Source organism: Calypte anna, chromosome 1, assembly GCF_003957555.1.
Source record: "Calypte anna isolate BGI_N300 chromosome 1, bCalAnn1_v1.p, whole genome shotgun sequence".
Taxonomy (NCBI): Eukaryota; Metazoa; Chordata; class Aves; order Apodiformes; family Trochilidae; genus Calypte; species Calypte anna.
In genome coordinates this window covers 102,172,750-102,187,709 of record NC_044244.1, presented here as the reverse complement: position 1 = coordinate 102,187,709, position 14,960 = coordinate 102,172,750, and the positions used below count along the sequence as shown (strand labels likewise).

The window sequence follows — 14,960 nt, the reverse complement described above, 5'->3', positions numbered from 1 at the left end:
TTCCAAGCTTAAATTTCCAAGGAAATTAAGGTCAGCTGTAAAGTTTTGGTCACAGGGTTACTTCATCCAAATGCATTATCCAGAGAGCTGTAGTTTATCTTATTATGGTTTGCTATCATCTTCTTTTGACTGGATGATGTCATTAGCAACTTTGATTTCTATGGTTTCTGGATTTAAAGCTTCTTTCCCATTTTCCTCCTTTAGTGGCAGCTTCCTATCAGAAGAAAAGAGGAATCATGGTAACACAAATAACATATAATCTGGGGTTTAAATCTGCAATGTATTGCTTATACAGTTCACACTGCTTCTAAAAACATTATTTATTTAAAATATTGTGTATTTAATTATGAGCATGAAGTTCTTTGTTTTTGAAGAAATTGGTATTAACTCCATTCCTATAAAGCCAGAAAAACCTAGATTGTACATGATAAGAACACTGATGCTGCCCAAAATGGTGTTTCTTCAATAAGAGAAAAAAAAAAAAAAAAAAAAAAAAGAATGCCAAAGACCTTGACTCAAGACAGTATAGATGTGAGTGTTCCTTAGGTACTGGGTTTTTTTTAATGTCTTTTTCTTAATGTAGTTTAAATTGTACACGAAAGACACCTGTCACTGGAGGTTATGACAAGGCACATATAAAGGAAAGAATTTCTTACAGCACAAGGAGGTAAGAAACATCTGCACTTTATTTTGCTAGATCACATAATCTAGATGTTTTAATAACTTATAGCTCTTCTAAGACTTAGTGAGAATTCTGAAGAGTTTTATAATCCTTAATTTCACTGGCAAAAGAGTTCCAACCATTATTTTACATGAAAGACAAAACACTTATTTCATTCAAAAAGGTCTTGTAAATTGATTTCCTACTGCCAGAAGTTACCTGTCAAAAAACATAGCTGTCAAAGGTATTTACTCAGATGTTGCTATAATAATGTCTCCTGGGCATAATAACTGTTAATTGTGATTGCAGTTTGGGTTTGTTTTCTGGTTTTTAACTAGGCAATAGTATGCATTTTATTCATAATAACTACTAAATGTTTCAGTAAACTTCCACTGTGACTGCTTTGATGTCCCAAAGAGCAACATACTTTTCAAAACCTGTCTGAGAAATCCCTTAGGAATGTCTTCTACTAAAAGTGTTTAATAACAACAAAGAAAAAAATCCCACAAAAATTAATTCTCAGTCATATGAAATTAACTAAGATAGATGCTGTTTACCTAGAAGTTAAACAATAAGCACAACCTGTACCTGAGAGAAATCAAAGGGAAGACTAATTTGTTCTATTACAGTAAAATATGTGGGATGTATATCAGCTGCCTGGCTCTGAGCACAGATGGAGGTCTCCAGTAATTGTCTGATTTTCAGGGCACACTCAAAGGAAACAGATTTCAGCCAACAATGAAAGAATGGAAACAACAGAATCAACACAAATTTAATTTTAACAGAGGATAAAACACTGAGGCAGAGGAAGAACAGCCCATGAGACACATTTTAGGTAAGTAGATGCCTGAGTTAAAGGCCTAGAAATGCAAAGCACTAAAGCTAGTATTAAAAAAGACCCAATTTAACCTGGTTTTGTATAGTGAGAGTGATTTTGTATAGGGAGAGTGATTTCTGAAAAGATAGTACAGAAGGGGAGGACATAGTCACAGTAATAACTGGGCAAGTGATACAATATATTGTATGGAAAATTAATAAATTGATTTTGGGTAAGTGGATGTTACAAATACTTGAACATTTTTGAAATAGTAAGATTTGCTAGAGCTGTCTGGAAGGATACAAGATATTACTGAAATCTATGTTCATGAAACCAGTGTGATAAAATTAGCTTCACTTTCAATGCAATCAAGGGAAAAAAAAACAAAACCAAAAAATACAGAAACTACAGGCAAATAAAATGTTTTCCTCATCAAAAAATCCACCTACCATTCTTTGACATTACTGTCTAAAAAACGTGTGGGAGTTTTTTTTTTTTTAATATGATGTGAAGTTATCAGTTCAGTTATAATCGGACATTATGCCTTTTGACTGTAACTTTGCATTTTCTTATTTTGGAATTTTCCTCATCATTTTTAAAAAAATACTTACTCCTATTTAGTCTCTATTAAAGGATTCAATACTTTTCCTCTCTTAATTAACTAAATCAAGTTTGAATGTTCTGCTTACACCATTTTTCTACACCTTATTATTCTTTAGCTATGTCTATTTGAAATAATATTAGGTTTTTCAGCTGGGCAGATGAATCATTGCAAATCTTAAAGCATTTTATAATAAAATATTTTTGAAGAAGAAGAAGAAAAAATACTAGATAACATTAAAAGGTTCTTCTGCTGTCTATCGTCTATCATTAGTTAATAAATAACACACTTCCTCTAGCACTGCATGTGGCCTAATTACAATAGTCTGCTGATATTACCCTTACTTTATCTATTTTAAACTTTAACTGTTTTAACTTGCCTGTTTAAGGAAAAAAGGCCATTTTTTATACTGAAATTCACCCAGCTTCACCAATACTAAGAAAAACTCAACTAATACTAGAAACACAAAAATGTCAGATTAGGAATGTAATTATAGTACCATGTTGCATGTGGTATTTTAATCATATTACAGAAATGTTATATGAAATGCAGTTTAAATTGATCTCCTGTCAATATTTGTCAATAATTGCAGGTAAAAGTTCTATGTGCATGTCTGTCATGCATGCATTTCAAACTTGGCTTTGACAAGAAACCTCTGAGGTAAGGCAAAATGTAGATAATATGCTGAAAAATACAACGAAAATATTCTATTATTGTAACACTGTCATATCTTCATTAATTATTCCTGACAAAGACTTAGATTTCTTTTATAGTTCTGAGTAAAAATTGGTGTTATTCAAAATAATTCAATTAAGTCTTCAAAATATTTCACCTAGTTTAAACAGAAGGCTTACCTTGTATACCTTTAATACAGCAATGATTACTCAGAATGAATCCCAACTTGTAGTAACATTGCCTGCCTGGAATGTCCTTGAAACTTTTCATTTCTGTAAGCTAAGCTCTTCCCTCCAAGATCCCTGCTGGCCATTCTCACCCTGCCCAGCATGTTCCTTTCTGGCTGTTAGCACATACTATTGACAATGTGTTTTTGTGTTATTCCTACTGAGAGATTTACTTCTACCCTATTGCTTCCTCCTTTCCTTCAGTGGCACCCATACTTTATATTGCTTCTCTGTTTTATTTGTTATGACTTGTATCTGAGCAGAAGGCCTTTCCATGTTCCCCTAGCACCAGATGTCCTGATTGCATGATTCATCTTTGGTTTCCTAAGTTGCACTGGTCAGAATCTTTAGCTGACCTCTGCCCAGCTGTGTCTTGGAATGCTGACTTTTGCCATTGGCTGTAGGAGAAAAAAATTGCCAAGAAGGAAACTGTCATCATTATTAATATCTCTTAGCAGTCCTATTGACCCAAGGACAAAATCATCAAGCTTCTTATCAGCTGCTCCTATGATTTAGTTATCTTTTCATGCCACCAGTAGCTGATTCTTTCCTCTTCCTCTAAAGATTAAAACATACTTGGTTTTAAAATTCCTCTATTTAACTCCTGTCAGAGGTTCTAATAACGGGGACAAGCAGGAAGAACTGGACTTAATTTTTCCTGATAAAATTTCTCTTGCCAGATGCATCTCATTTGTATTCCCACTGTCTAGTGCTAAAAATAGTAATGAAGAACAAAAAAATGCAGCCCTGGTGCCTTGTTCACTAACATATTCAAGGCCCACATGACTTGTACAACGTTTACAACCATATTTCCCTGACTCCTTAGATAACTCTAGGTTCTCTACAGTGCCCCTCATTATAAATTCTAATATGAATATATCACCAGTAATAAAAATATATTGCTAGTGATTCAGCAATTCCATAATCATTTAATAACAAAAGTTTGAAGTCTTTAGGTACAGGTTCTGTAAAGAAGTATAGTGCTTACTTTGTAGTCACACTCCCCACTACATTTTTATTACAAATGCCAATGACATCAAATAACACATCCTTTTTTCTTATTAAGGGTTCTGGACTTTGTCTTTACATATAATAACAAGGAAGATAATTTTGTTGTATTTTCAGGAACCAAAAAATCTTGCCTTTCAAGAATATTCTCCCTTTTTAAAAAACTCTGATTTCACCAAATAAACAACAGGTGAGTTTCTATATTTACTAGAGAAGTGACAGCCCTGTCAGTTTTATGATCTCATGAGGTAGAAGATTTTCAAAATATATTAAAAGCTTTGGGCTCAAACCAAAGAAACTCGGAGATTTCTTTAATAATTTCAAATCAATCAACTTCTGAAGCTCAGAAATTAAACTCTTGAGCAATCAGTTCATATCCTTTAATACCACTAGGGGAGTGGTATTCCTCTCAATAGAAGGAATAATACTGTCATCACCTTTGTTGAACTATGGTTTCTCTTCAAACTAAATTTTCAGAAGAGAAAAGAGAGTATCAGAATCTCTCATTGCAATACTAAGCTTTCTTGTGCCTTGCACTACCACAAATGTTACTTTATCCTCCACACAGGTTTTGACAAGTGCTGTTTGGGTACAAACACTAGCCCTGTACCCAGTTCCCCTGACTAGGGAGGCAGCTGGAGCCTGTGAGCCTGGGTGAGAACCACTGCAGTGTTAGTGCTGAAAGCAGTTTTCAGGGAAAGGAAGGGGGCACGAGGCAACTGAACAAAGTGGCTCTCCTCCAGCCCTATTAATCCAATGACACCATGTAGAATCAAATACTGAGCTAAGGTCACCATGTAGAATTAAACACTGAGCTAAGGTCTCAGTTATGTGAATGAAAGCAGGAAGGTACCACCCCATGAGGAGCTGGGTTTCTGAGGCACAGCATCCTTGTGCTCTACATACATTGTGTGTGTATGTACGATGCAATTTCAGGCCACTTATGAGAGACAGGAGATTATTCCCACAGAGTGGATAACACCTGCTTAGTAGGTGGCAAGGATAAGCTGCACTCGACTGAAAAAAAATCCTTGTACTCCTGCTCTGCCACCATTGCAGTGTCAGGAGGTCTGGGGGTGGGTGTCGAAGATGAGAGCAAAGGTGGGCTGTGACCTGCCTGTATTTCTCTATGGGATTTTGAGGTTAGCTGGGAGGGACAGAGAAGCATCTGAGGCAATCTCTGGTGCAGCCTGAGAGCCAGAGAGCACAGGCAGAGCTTTGCCCTCCCTCTCCAGCCCCTCAATGCAACAGGTAAAGCTGGATGCAGCATCGGGGAGTGAATCCATGTCCCACTAGGACCAGGGCTGGGCATGAGCTGATGCAGACCCCTAGGCAGGGGAGAGCAGTGGGCTGGGGAGGGAGGGGCAGGGATTCTTGTACCTCCCCATCCTGACATGGAGTTTATTTCCACATAGGGCTAGCTCCTCAGGAGTCACGACATCAGGGATAGCCAGAAAATTTCCCTTGCTAACCTCCAAACAGCCTAACAGGTGATTAAAGATATAATGCAGTATTGCCACTATTGTGGTGTTGCCATCCGTGGGCTGGATAACACGTAGACGTGGTTTTCTCTGGGTCACAGAAAGAAGAGAAAAAAAATCTAGTGACAACCTCAGTCATAGTATGTGGGCTTCCATTATTTAGACTGATTATTGTAGTTAAAATAATTCAATAAATAAACAATCACACTCATACACTGCACTTATGCAGCACATTGCTTTGATAATGATGTGTATCTACCTCCAGAAGCATGGGAAACCCATCTCATACTCATAGTCAGAAGGACCTTGTGTGAAACTCTGTAAGGCTACTTACTCTGGTTCTGTGAGGGGAGTTGTCTCATTTGGCTCATTTACTGGACTCCCATCTTCATGACTGGTAATTCTTTCATCCTCTGTTCTCATTTCCACTATTGGCTCTTTTGATCCATCTTTCCTAAAGATTATTTTAAAAGACTTAGTCTCATATCATTATATTAACCACATACATTGCATATAACTAATTACCAAGATTTCTTCTCTCAAAAGTCAGCAAAGAAAAGGCAGAACTAATTAGCAGTAACTAACACCACTGAGACACATTTAACAGCATGTTCCCAATTCCTTGAAGTCTTCAAAGCACTCTGTATCCATGGTTACTTACCTAGCTCCACAAACATCATGGATTAGCATCTCAAAGGAGCATTTTGTTTATGACTAAATAATAAGATGATAGTCTCTTCATGGGAATAGATAGATGTAAACTTTCTTAACCTAGTGTAATAAATATAGGACTTGATGCCTAGTTAAGTTTGTACTTTTCTGGCAGCGTAAAGAGCCTTTATGTTACTTCATACGCTGTGAAAGAATATTTTAATATCCTGGGACTGTGACAAGCTCAGCTGCCAGAATGGGATAAAGAACCCTTGTGTGATAATAATCTAGCCTCTTCTATTTGCACTGGTAGAAGAAACTCTTAGTTTCTATGACATATTTCCCTCATTTTAGGACCAAATGCTAGTCTATCACATGTAATTAAATGAATAACCTTTGTGCTAATTGGACAATGAATTTTTAGAAAGACGGAGCAGTGATTATTGTAATTATGCTGTTGATGATCACAGAATCATAGAACATCTTGAGTTGGAAATGACCTTTAAAGGTCATCTAGTCCAAGTGCCCTGCAATAAGCAGGGACATCTTCAAGTAGATGTCTTGACTTAATGCAGTGGTGGTTTGGAATCAGGGGGGCCACAGGAGCGGCTCCTGTGAGAATCTGCTGGAAGCTCCTACGGTTCCAATCCTGGCCCCGCATCTGCCCCAGGGTGATCAGATATGGGAAGCTGGATGGGCCTCTGCAAGTAATATATACAAGAAAGGGTAAATGAAACTGCAAAAATATAAAAGAGATCTGCAGAGCAGAGTAGAGGAGGAGGTGAGAGAGCAATGCCAGAGAAAAGACACCAAGATCAGTGAAGAAGGAGGGGCAAAAGGTGCCTGAGCAGAGATTTCCCCACAGCCCGTGGTGAGATGGCAGCTGTGCCCCTGCAGCCCATGGAGGAGTATGGTGGAGCAGTCTCTGAAGAAGCATGGTGGAGCAGTCCTTGAAGGATCCTGGTGGGGTAAATGTGGATTTGTAGCCCCTGAAGTGTCACAGGTGGGCAGATGTGAAGCAGCAGCCTGTGCAGGATCACGGAGAGGGTCAGATGTGGATCTGCACATGAAGGACCCCGTGTCAGAGGAGGTGACTGCTCCCGCAGCAGCCGTGACTCTGTGTGCAGCCCAGGCGGGAGCAGTCTGTGCCTGAGGGACTGCACCTGTGGGAGGGACTCGTGTCCCAGGGGTTCCTGAAGGATTCTCCCAGGAGAGGGACCCCGCGTTGGAGCAGGGGAAGAACGTGAGGAGTCCTCCCCTTGAGGAGGAAGGAGCGGCAGAAACTCCGTGTGGGGAACTGACCCTGAACTCCCCCCCTGCCCCTCCCTGTGCCCTGAGGGGGAGGCAGCAGGGAAGGGATCCAGGAACGGGAAGAAGGTGGGAGGTGGGGAGAAGGGAAGGTTTTAAGATCTGGCATTGTTTTCTCTTTATCCTTGTCAAGTAAGTTATTTGATTCCTTTCCAAGTTGAACCTGTCTGTTTTTTGCCTGTTACTGTAAGTGGGGAATTCAAACCTCCCTATCCTGGTCTCCATTAACAAACCTTTGGGGGGATTTTCTCCACCCTGGCCCACCCCCCGGGGGGCTGGTACCGGCTGGGCCTAAACTGTGCCATGAGATTGGGTTGCTCAAAGCCCCATTCAACCTAATGATGAATGTTTCAAGGAATAGGGCATCTATTGCATCTCTGGGCCAACTGTTCCAGTGTCTCACCACACTCATCACAAATATTTCTTCATTATGCCCAATCTAAACCTACCTTCTTCTAGTTTAAAACAATTACCCCTTGTCTCACTGCTCTAGGATCTACTAAGAAGTCTATACCCATCTTTCTTACAAGTAACTTAAGTATTGAAACTCTACACTAAAATCTTCCCGGAGCTTTCTTTTCTCCAGGTTGAACAACTGAGTTCTCTCAGCTTTTGCTCACAGGACACGTATAGATAGTGCATTTCATCAGCTGCAGTTTGGAGTTATGGATGAGCAATCACTTTAACAGACTATTTTCTGGACCTGTGAAGTTCTAGAGAACTAGAATCCCTTCAGACTGCCATATGTCATAGCCATAGTCTTATTTAAAACATTGTCTAATTCATATGTCACATTTCCATACTGTTCCTCAGAAGATAATAATGGAACAGGCAGTTACAACTACAATAATCCATCTATTGAGGAAGCACCTGGCAAAATAACATCTTCTGATAGGCATCCTCAAGGAAAATCTGTAGGTTAATGAGAGCGTGGCACAAATAAATGCATAACAAGGAAGTTTACTAGTGAAAAATTAATGGGTAGAAGTCTAAAACATTCTAAAAGTGTTGTCTTTGCAATTTTTTATTGTTTTTGTAAAAAAACAAACAAAACCACAAAAACCCAAAACCCACTAAACAACTGTATGTGCTTAATCACTCCTGCAAGTGAAATTCCACTTTACGATATACAAATGGGCACAATGGTAATTTCTGTAGATTATGCACGTAATTGTTGTGGGTACCTCATGTCTGCAAAAAGGTTGTGTCATAGTTGGATGGGTGTAAAAAATGTTTAAGTTCTACTTGATTTCACTGTACATCTACAGTCTTACAGACACACATATATTATTGCATGACCAAAAACCTAAATAAAGATGTTATTCACAAAGAGCATTCACATAGGATTGTGGAATTGATTTGCACAGGAAGTACAAACTCTGTAACAATTAAAAATTCTGCAGAAGGGAAGGTGATTTGAAAGAAACACATGATGTCACTTCTATTTCAGGTGACTGTTGTGTGTGTTACATTCACAGTAAAATCTAACTTAATTACAAATGGAACATCATTCATCCCTACATGTATTCTAAACTCATAATGTAAGAAAGTACCATAAACCCAAAGATCCAGAATGCAGACTGACATACTTAGAAGTGGGAAATATCAGTGTCTTAGTTTGCATGAAATAGATTAAAATTTTTGACTCTTTAAGCCTGTCTTGAAATTTCAGCCTGACAGTTTATTGCAAAATTCCTAACAGAAGAACAGTTCCAAATATTTTAAGAACTGACTGACTGAAGATCACTCCCACAAAGAAAGAAATATAATTAAATAAGATGTTCTGGCAAAAGGAGTGCCATGGAGGAATTAATATTAAGTAACCAGCTTTATGCTTTTCAGGGACAGCATGGAATGCTGTTTGGTTCTATGTAGATAGAAAAACATAAACTCTGTCAAGTGGGATTTGCAGCTTTAGCTCCCCAAGCTCTTTCCATTCAGTAGGGTCAGTACACCAATAAGTAATTGGTCACTTCTTGAATGGACAATGAAAGCATAAACTGAAGCCCTGCGCTCAATAGGAAAAGACAGCTGAGTCAGAGCTAGAAGCTTTCCATGTTGATTCTATTAACTCAGACAACTGGCTTCACACAGTAGAAAAAATGCTTTTATTCCTTCTCTTACTGCAAGCTGTGGAGAACTAGAAAACTTCAGAAATTAGAAAACTTGCTAATTTATATAGCCTTCTATTCAGAAGCATTATTTTCATTTTAGTAAAATTCCTTTACTGAAACAGTGGTCAAGCATTGGAACAGGCTGCCGAGGGAAGTGGCAGTCAACATCCCTAGAGGCATTCAAAATATCTACAGACATGGCACATCAGGACATGGTTTAGCAGGCATGATAGTGTTGGGTTGATGGTTAGACTTAATGATCTTAGAGTTCTCTTCCAACTTTAATTATTCTATGTTTAAATGCTCTGTGCCTGGTTATGACTGGTTTTGTTCTATGGAGCTGTATCCAAAAGGGTTGAGGTCACAGGCAAGAAATTTAATCAACTATCTAAGAAGGTATCTCTGAATACCAATAGCTAGAACTAAGACCAAAAAAAGGCACTCACACCTCCATGACTGATAATGAAGAAGCCTGATACACCTAAGAATAATGAAGGCTGCAAAGTCTAATCTGTTTACTGGCATCTGGGGAAGGATGGGATCTGGGGTGCTACCAAAGAATGAACTACAATGCCCGACTACTCTGAGATATGGCACACAGGAATTGGGACAGTAAGTATTATTTGAATCACACAAAACCAGCATTCTCACAAACACTACAGTGTATGCCTAAGAATTCTATCAGATGAACATGATGAGGCAATTAAGCATTTTTTAAGTAAAAAAAAATGGAACTGCCTAAAATGAGGCACCATGAGTAATCTTATCTCCAATTTACCTTTTGAAAACTCTGTAAAATTGGGGTAATAAAGCACTATTTTTTAACATAACCAGTACTTGAACTGCTTTTCCAGAGATCTCATTATCAACTCCCATCATTTAAAGAAACATATTTGCACATAAATGATCAGTTCATTCACATTTGTCTGATGAAGTACCCACTACACAAGAGTATTTGTGACAACAAGGACTGCTTATTCCCTGCTTATCTTAAGCAGTCATTGACTGTTGCTGTGAAGAACAACCACGCTCATCAGCTTCTCACCCACACCCAATTCAGCATTTCTATTTTTAAAATCAACAATAATTTTTACTCTCCAAAGTCTATAAGCAAGAAGCAAGATTTTCCAGCAAGTGCTGTAATTGAGAAGAAAATATCTTTCACAGATTTTCTATAATATGCTTTCACTCCCAGGTTTACTAGCACTGTCACAACCATATGCTGAGCGTTTAGGTATTTGCAACTCAAAGAGGCATTCTTAGAAAGGGTGTTAAAATGATCTGTTATCTGTTCCTCACAGACCAAAGATGTACCTGTAACTCTTATTGAATTATAATTTAATTCCTCCCAAGAGGCTAAAGTGAGGTATGGTAAATGCTGTTTTTGTAGCCCTTTTTATTTTAAGGCAACATTTGATGACAAACAGTTTTGTACATTTCAGAGGAACACTTTGTCAATTAATAGAAACATTTTACTAATTCTCTTTGCCACACAACAGAATTACTATAAAGTTAATACAAATCAGATAGCCAGTGAAGATTCCAAAATAAGTGATTAATACTCACAAGTAAGCAGCCTTTCCTTCTTCCAGTTCTTTACTTTTTGCACTTGAACCACTCTTTTTTCCACACATCCTCCTGGTGATGCACATGAGCAATCCACATTGTCGTAAAAAGAAGCAGCTAACATCAGTCACAACCAGGATTAACAAAAGAGCTGCCACTCCCAGGCCAATGACAGCACCAAGTCCAAGACCATTAAAAAGAGTGTCTTGAAGGAAAAAAAAAACCAACAAAACTTATTAATAAAATTAATCACAAAAAAATGTATTTCCTAAAGCTGTTAAGTTACAAGTCTGAGGGCTTTTTAGAAATGAACAATTCAGAAATAAATGGGAATAAAAAGTACTGATGATTAGGCATGAATACAACCTGGTTAAAAATATCACTGAAACATATTTTCACTACATTTTTTTTCCAATTGTCAAAATTCTTATGTGGTCATGAAGCATAACTAATGTTATTTAGTAACAAATAACATCACATCTTATCATTCCAAGACCGAGAATATCACTACGCAGCCTAAGAAAAACATTTTGAATGTTCAGCATAAGCATAGTTAATATAAGTTGTTTTTATAAGATATTTTCAAAATTTCAAATATAATTAATTATTGGTGTTGCTGAGCAGAATTAACAAAAGGCTTAAAAGAGTGCCTAAACAGTATTTGTTCTGGTAAAGGTAATTTTTTGAATTAAAGTAGAATGGAAAAGTCTTCAAAGAAGTGAATTCAAGCTACTTGATATACAAACAGTTTTACACACTTAGACTTAAATAAATTAGTGTGTGGAAAACTATGCATACTACTAAATGATTATAGGATTGGGACCTCATTTTGTGTAGTCTTGTACCGTGAAAATACATTTACATGCTTCGAAATAAATAAATGCTTAGCTAATTTTACTTCATTACAAATCTCAGAAAAAATATTTTAATTTTTTCACTCAGTTTACATTTCCATAAGAGACAGTAATACCACAGAATGCTTTGAATAGTATGATTCTCAGAACAGTCACTATTGTGTCTGTGAAGTCAGGTGACTCTTACAAAGGAGAGGACTTATATCTGATGAATAACCCAGGGGGGAAAAAGCCACCTCAGTAAGAGTTCATCCAACCAGCTAATTCAAGATGGTGTCAGATTATCTTAGAAATGTGACAATTTCCTGATGTAATGCTATCTCCTAAGCAAACTCCACCAAATGTTGGTGTAGTTTATCAGCTTACTTAGTGCTACTGGGCCTTGAAGTGATGCATGAGTCAGCAGAGCAGTGGTAAATGTCCACTTGCAGCCTTTTGCCAAAGTAAGAGCAAGATTTTTCTGACAAGACTACTTAAATACTATAGCAACAGACATCAAAACCATGGGATTATTGAGCCATATTATGGTCTGGGTTGGAAGGGACATTAGAGATCATCGAGTTCCAGCCCATGCTCAAAGCCTCACTCAACCTGACCTTAAACCTAAAGGGAGGGAGCATTCACAACTTCCCTGGGTAACCTCTGCCAGTGTCTCACCACTCGAACAGTAAAGAATTTCTTTCTAATAATCTATTCTAAATCTCTCCTCTTTCCGTTTCTCCCTCACCCTCTAACAAAATGCCTTTGTAAAAAGTCTCTCCACACCTTTTCTGTTGGCCTCTTCAGATACTGGAAGGCTGCTCTAAATTCTCCCTGGAGCCTTTTCTTCTCCAGGTTGAATGACCCAACTCACTCACCCTGCCCCCAAAAGAGAGGTGCTCCAGCCCTCTGTTCATCTTAATGTCCCTCCTCTGGATTCTCTCCAAGCGCTCTGTGTCTGTACTTTGTTAGGGGTCCCAGAACTGGACACAGGGCTCCAAGTGGGGTCTCATAAGAGCAGTGATGAGGGTAAAGATCACCACCTTGACTATAATCAATTTTAATGCAATACCAATGTTTTAATGGGGCTGCTACTATCATTGCCCTTTTCTTTTTCTTCCACCTTCCCGATACACTGTGGACTGTTATTAGCTTAAAAGTACCATTCAAGCTTTCATATTTCTGCTTAACTAACTTTTAAGAAAATTTCCTTTCAAATTGAAAATGATTTTCCTTAGGACTTCTAAATTAATACATACTAACAGAAATACATTATTTGTTAGTCTATGTGATAAAACACTTTAATAGAAAAGTACAATTTTTTTTCAAAATAAGAGCAACATTTTACTTCTTATGCAATGTATTTAATTGTGTGTTGTATGGCTTAGAACTATAGAAGTTATAGAACTATAGAACTTATAGAACTATTCTTCAGATTGTTATTATACAATAAACCAGAATTCAATGTATATATTTCATGCATGAATAGACAGATACTGCTTTAGGTTATTTTCCTTTCTTTGGAAAGACTAAAAAATGTATAGAAATAAAAAAAAATGGCACAGTGAGGAAATGGTGTATCATCTATGCATGGCTCCATCAGCAGTGTTAGAAGTTGACATTGAATCTGAATTTATTTTCTTTCTCTTTTTTTTAACATCAACATTCCTAATTAAATGTTATAATTTTTAATACATACAAGTACCCAACTATATGATGACAACCTTTGTAAAATTCAGTCATCTGTGTCTACCAGTTTGAACTGTCAGGAATATACAAATAGAAATTTAATTCCAGTTTATTAAAAATTTCATATGTTTTGGCAGATATACTACGATTAGATTCTACAGAGTCCACTTCCAGATTTATCATCCAAGGAAGTTTTCCTTTCTGTACCTTCTTAATGAGTAAATAGAACACAGAAGAGAGAAATTTAGGTCTTTTAACTCATCTTTTTACAGAGATTTGGGGTTGTTTTGTTGCTTTTGTACTTTTAGGTGATGGTTGTTCTGTTGTTTTTTGGGTTGGGTTTTGGTTTTTTTTTTTTTTCCTTTTTCTAATGAATTGGTAGGAAGTCTTGTGAGGAGATAGATACATTTTCCACTGACTTTTCCAGTGTCACTGAAACACTGTGATATGGCAAGCTTACCAACCCAATGATTCAGTGACAGAAAAGCTTATACAGTATTTTCACTGGTGAGTGAAGGAAAAGTTTATAGTAACAATATTGCTCCTTGGTACGATAATAGTCATATTCATTTGGCATAGCTGTAGGGAAGACTTTAATTTTTAAAGTTCTTGGTACTGATGAGACACCTGATACCTGATAAGTATTTGACTGCTACATATTTTTTTATCTGTTTATTATGGTTAATTTCCTTGTTATTCTGCAATCCCCATCCTTACTGCTGCACTTCTTGTCCCAAGTCCTTTTTTTCCTACTTCCACCTGTTTGTTCATACATGTTTTTGTTAAACAACAATTATTTGTCTGATTTCTTACAATTGCCAGCACTTTTCCAGCATTTCTGTCCTTTATCTTATGCACCCCAAAGAGTGACAGAAATCTTGCAGCAGAGTGACCAGCCTGGATGTTGTCAGCATTCTTGCCTCTCCTATGCTCTTCTTGGACTTTTTGATTCCGAAGACAGTCAGAAGATTGAGTGTCTTGAGTCTTAACAGTAGCTGTTTTATGGTCTTTCAACATTAATGAAAAATATTAAATAACTTTTTAAAAACTCTTATCTTTGTCTGAATTCTGTTATTCCTTAAATTGCTGGGACTGCGCCAATTCATCTGCTCCTGCAGTTGTAAAACTAATGCCAGTTTCTATTAAAGCAGAGTTAGGGCTTTCAAAGTCATATCATAATGCACCTACGGTATCAAAACAATGGGAAATTTTGTCTTAATATCTTATGACAAGAACTGAAATACTAATTCTGTGAGGGGATGAAATGTTACTTTTATATTACCTAGAGCTTTTCAAGCAATGGTGAAAAACACCTTTGTTATCAAAAAA

The 14,960-nt window shown here is 37.3% G+C and overlaps 1 protein-coding gene across 1 annotated transcript in view; it reads right to left on the bottom strand.

The window, feature by feature from the left end:
* Positions 1–102: 102 nt before the first annotated feature.
* NCAM2 (neural cell adhesion molecule 2) overlaps positions 103–14,960 on the bottom strand; it is a 179,134-nt gene continuing 164,276 nt past the window's right edge. The window contains exons 16-18 of the mRNA XM_008501978.2: positions 11,110–11,314; positions 5,805–5,924; positions 103–214 (exon numbers count right to left, since the gene is read on the bottom strand). Of these exons, the coding sequence (XP_008500200.1) occupies positions 103–214; positions 5,805–5,924; positions 11,110–11,314 (437 nt within the window). The remainder of the gene's footprint in view (positions 215–5,804; positions 5,925–11,109; positions 11,315–14,960) is intronic.